Source organism: Nansenia antarctica, assembly GCF_963989245.1.
Source record: "Nansenia antarctica genome assembly, chromosome: 11".
Taxonomy (NCBI): Eukaryota; Metazoa; Chordata; class Actinopteri; order Argentiniformes; family Microstomatidae; genus Nansenia; species Nansenia antarctica.
In genome coordinates this window covers 1,219,991-1,222,490 of record NC_137681.1, presented here as the reverse complement: position 1 = coordinate 1,222,490, position 2,500 = coordinate 1,219,991, and the positions used below count along the sequence as shown (strand labels likewise).

Genomic DNA, 2,500 nt, shown 5'->3' with positions numbered 1-2,500 from the left:
ATGTACACCTCTCACTGTCTCACAACCAGGTACGTCTGTGTACACCTCTCACTGTCTCACAACCAGGTATGTCTATGTACTGTACACCTCTCACTGTCTCACAACCAGGTACGTCTATGTACACCTCTCACTGTCTCACAACCAGGTACGTCTATGTACACCTCTCACTGTCTCACAACCAGGTACGTCTATGTACACCTCTCACTGACGCATGTGGGAATGCTGCACATTTTCTGCGGCTGTGGCGCAGGAAGTAGAGCCGCCGTCTAATGATCGCAAGGTTGGCAGATCGGCGGTTCGAGCCCCGGCTGGCCACATTTCGAAGGGTCCTTGAGCAAGACACTGAACCCCAAATTGCTCCCAGTGAGCGGGCCGGCGCCTTGCATGGTAGCTTGCCGCCATTGGTGTGTGAATGTGTGTGTGAATGAGTGAATGAGAGGCCGTTGTAAAGCGCTTTGGATAAAGGTGCTATATAAGTGCAGTCCATTTACCATGTACTCTCTCTCCCTCTCTCTCTCTCTCTCTCTCTCTCTCTCCCTCTCCCTCTCCCTCTCTCTCCCTCTCTCTCTCTCTCCCTCTCTCTCTCCCTGTGCAGAATGGGCTGAACGCCCTCCACCTGGCCTCTAAGGAGGGCCACAAGGGAGTGGTCACCGAGCTCATCAAGCTGGGAGCCAATGTGGACGCAGCAACGAAGGTTAGCCCCGCCTCTTTCTCTCAGACTCTCTCCCCCGATTGGTCAAACCCTGCTGCTGCTTGCTTGAACATACTGTTACTGTAGCCCCACCCCTCTCTCTGATTCGTGCAAACGTTAGAGTGGGTTCAACAGTCGTCCGTCCCCTGGTTGGTTGAACAGAGGTTAAGCCCCGCCCCCCCCCCCCCCTATCTGTAATGAGTTTTATAGAGAGAGGAGTTTATCCATCATGACTTTGAGGGTTGAGGGTCTTTATCGTGTTTCTCCTGGACCTGAGCTGAGCTTGTCTGCTGCCTCAGCACTTCTCCAAAGGCGCGTCGCCCTTCTCTCACTACAGGAAGTGAAGGGCTCGGGGAAGCACAAGGTTGTAATGGATTTTCGAGTGAATTCTGGGCTATGTGTAATTGCTGGATAGGTTTTTAATACAGAACGCTTGGTAGATGACGCACGGTAACGGGATAGCGCTGTGGAAATGTACACATGAGCACTATTCAGGTGGCAGATAGGGAATGAGTCAAAGCGTCCTAGCTTGGGTGACCAAAGATAAAGGGCTGAGTAAAAGAGAACCACACTTTTGTGAAACTTGCACTTTTCCCGGACACAGATTAAGCCATGTCCTGTAAAAAGCCAGCTCTCAAAAACAAGAAAAGAAAGCAATAAAACGGGGGAAATATTACTTAAAATAAGCAGAATTATCTCCCAACAGAACAGGAAAATGTCACATGCCAATAATACTATCTTAAAACAAGTACAATGTATCTTAAAACTAGTGCAGTCAGGCAAAAAACAAGCATATCGCCTTGATTCAAGATCATTTAATCTTACTTAGATTTACTTTTTGCAGTGTGTCCTGTAAAAATAAATAAATAATACATCTTCAGTGGAGATAATCACTTGAGAAGGAAGCAATTGACCATGAGAGGAAGGGGGTTGTGGACTAATTTACCACTGGTACAGGGTTGTGGCACGATTACATTGTAGGTCAGCACAGGTGTTCTTAATTGATTGGGAGGCGCATTGATACTGGAAATGCGGTCTGAACTGAAGGTTGTTGGGATATTTACCACTGTTGCTAGCCAATCAGAATCCAGTATCCAAACATGCTGTTGTAGAAAGTGTGATTTAGCCCTAGTGCTGCTATCTACACCAGCAGTGTGACACCTCCTCCAGCACCATGTGTTCCCAGAATCCCAGGTGACCGACGGTACAGGCCTGGTCCATGTGAGTGGTTTAGAGGATGGAGGGGGGGGTCCATGTGAGAGGTTTAGAGAATGGAGGGAGGGGGGTGGGGGGAGGGTTTATGTGTTAGAGGATGGAGGGGGGGGAGGGGGGTATTTATAGAGGGGATGAGAGGAAGTCGATAGTATTTTGGCAGCCGGAAGGAAAACACAGGCAGCAGCTGCTGTTGGCTGACAGGCACCATGCAGGACATATCTGACCCCCCTCTCTCCTCTCTCTCTCTCTGGTACTGTACCTCATACCTTCTGACCCCCCCCCTCTGATACCTTACCTCACACCCCTCCCCAACACCTGTTCTCATCCCCCCTCTCACCCCCATACATATCCCCCCCTTAAATCATCTACCCCCCTCACCACCATCCATCTCTTAATCTATACCTCCCCCCCTCTCCTCCTCTCCTACCCACCTCCCTCTCCCTCCAACCCTCCCTCCCACCTCATTCCCTCTCCTCGTGTCACCCCCCCCCCCTCATCACCATCCCTCTCTTAATCTATACCTCTCCCCACCTCCCTCTCCCTCCCACCTCATCCCTCTCATCCCCCCCTCCCTCTCCCCCCCCCCCCCCCCTC

At 50.8% G+C, this 2,500-nt stretch overlaps 1 protein-coding gene across 1 annotated transcript in view; it reads left to right on the top strand.

The window, feature by feature from the left end:
• Window positions 1-2,500, top strand: part of LOC308167452 (ankyrin-3-like) — a gene marked incomplete at its 5' end in the record, with an annotated part of 128,951 nt that overhangs the window by 33,490 nt on the left and 92,961 nt on the right. Inside the window, 1 exon segment of the mRNA XM_080541870.1 lies at window positions 596-694. Coding sequence (XP_080397996.1) covers window positions 596-694 — 99 coding nt within the window.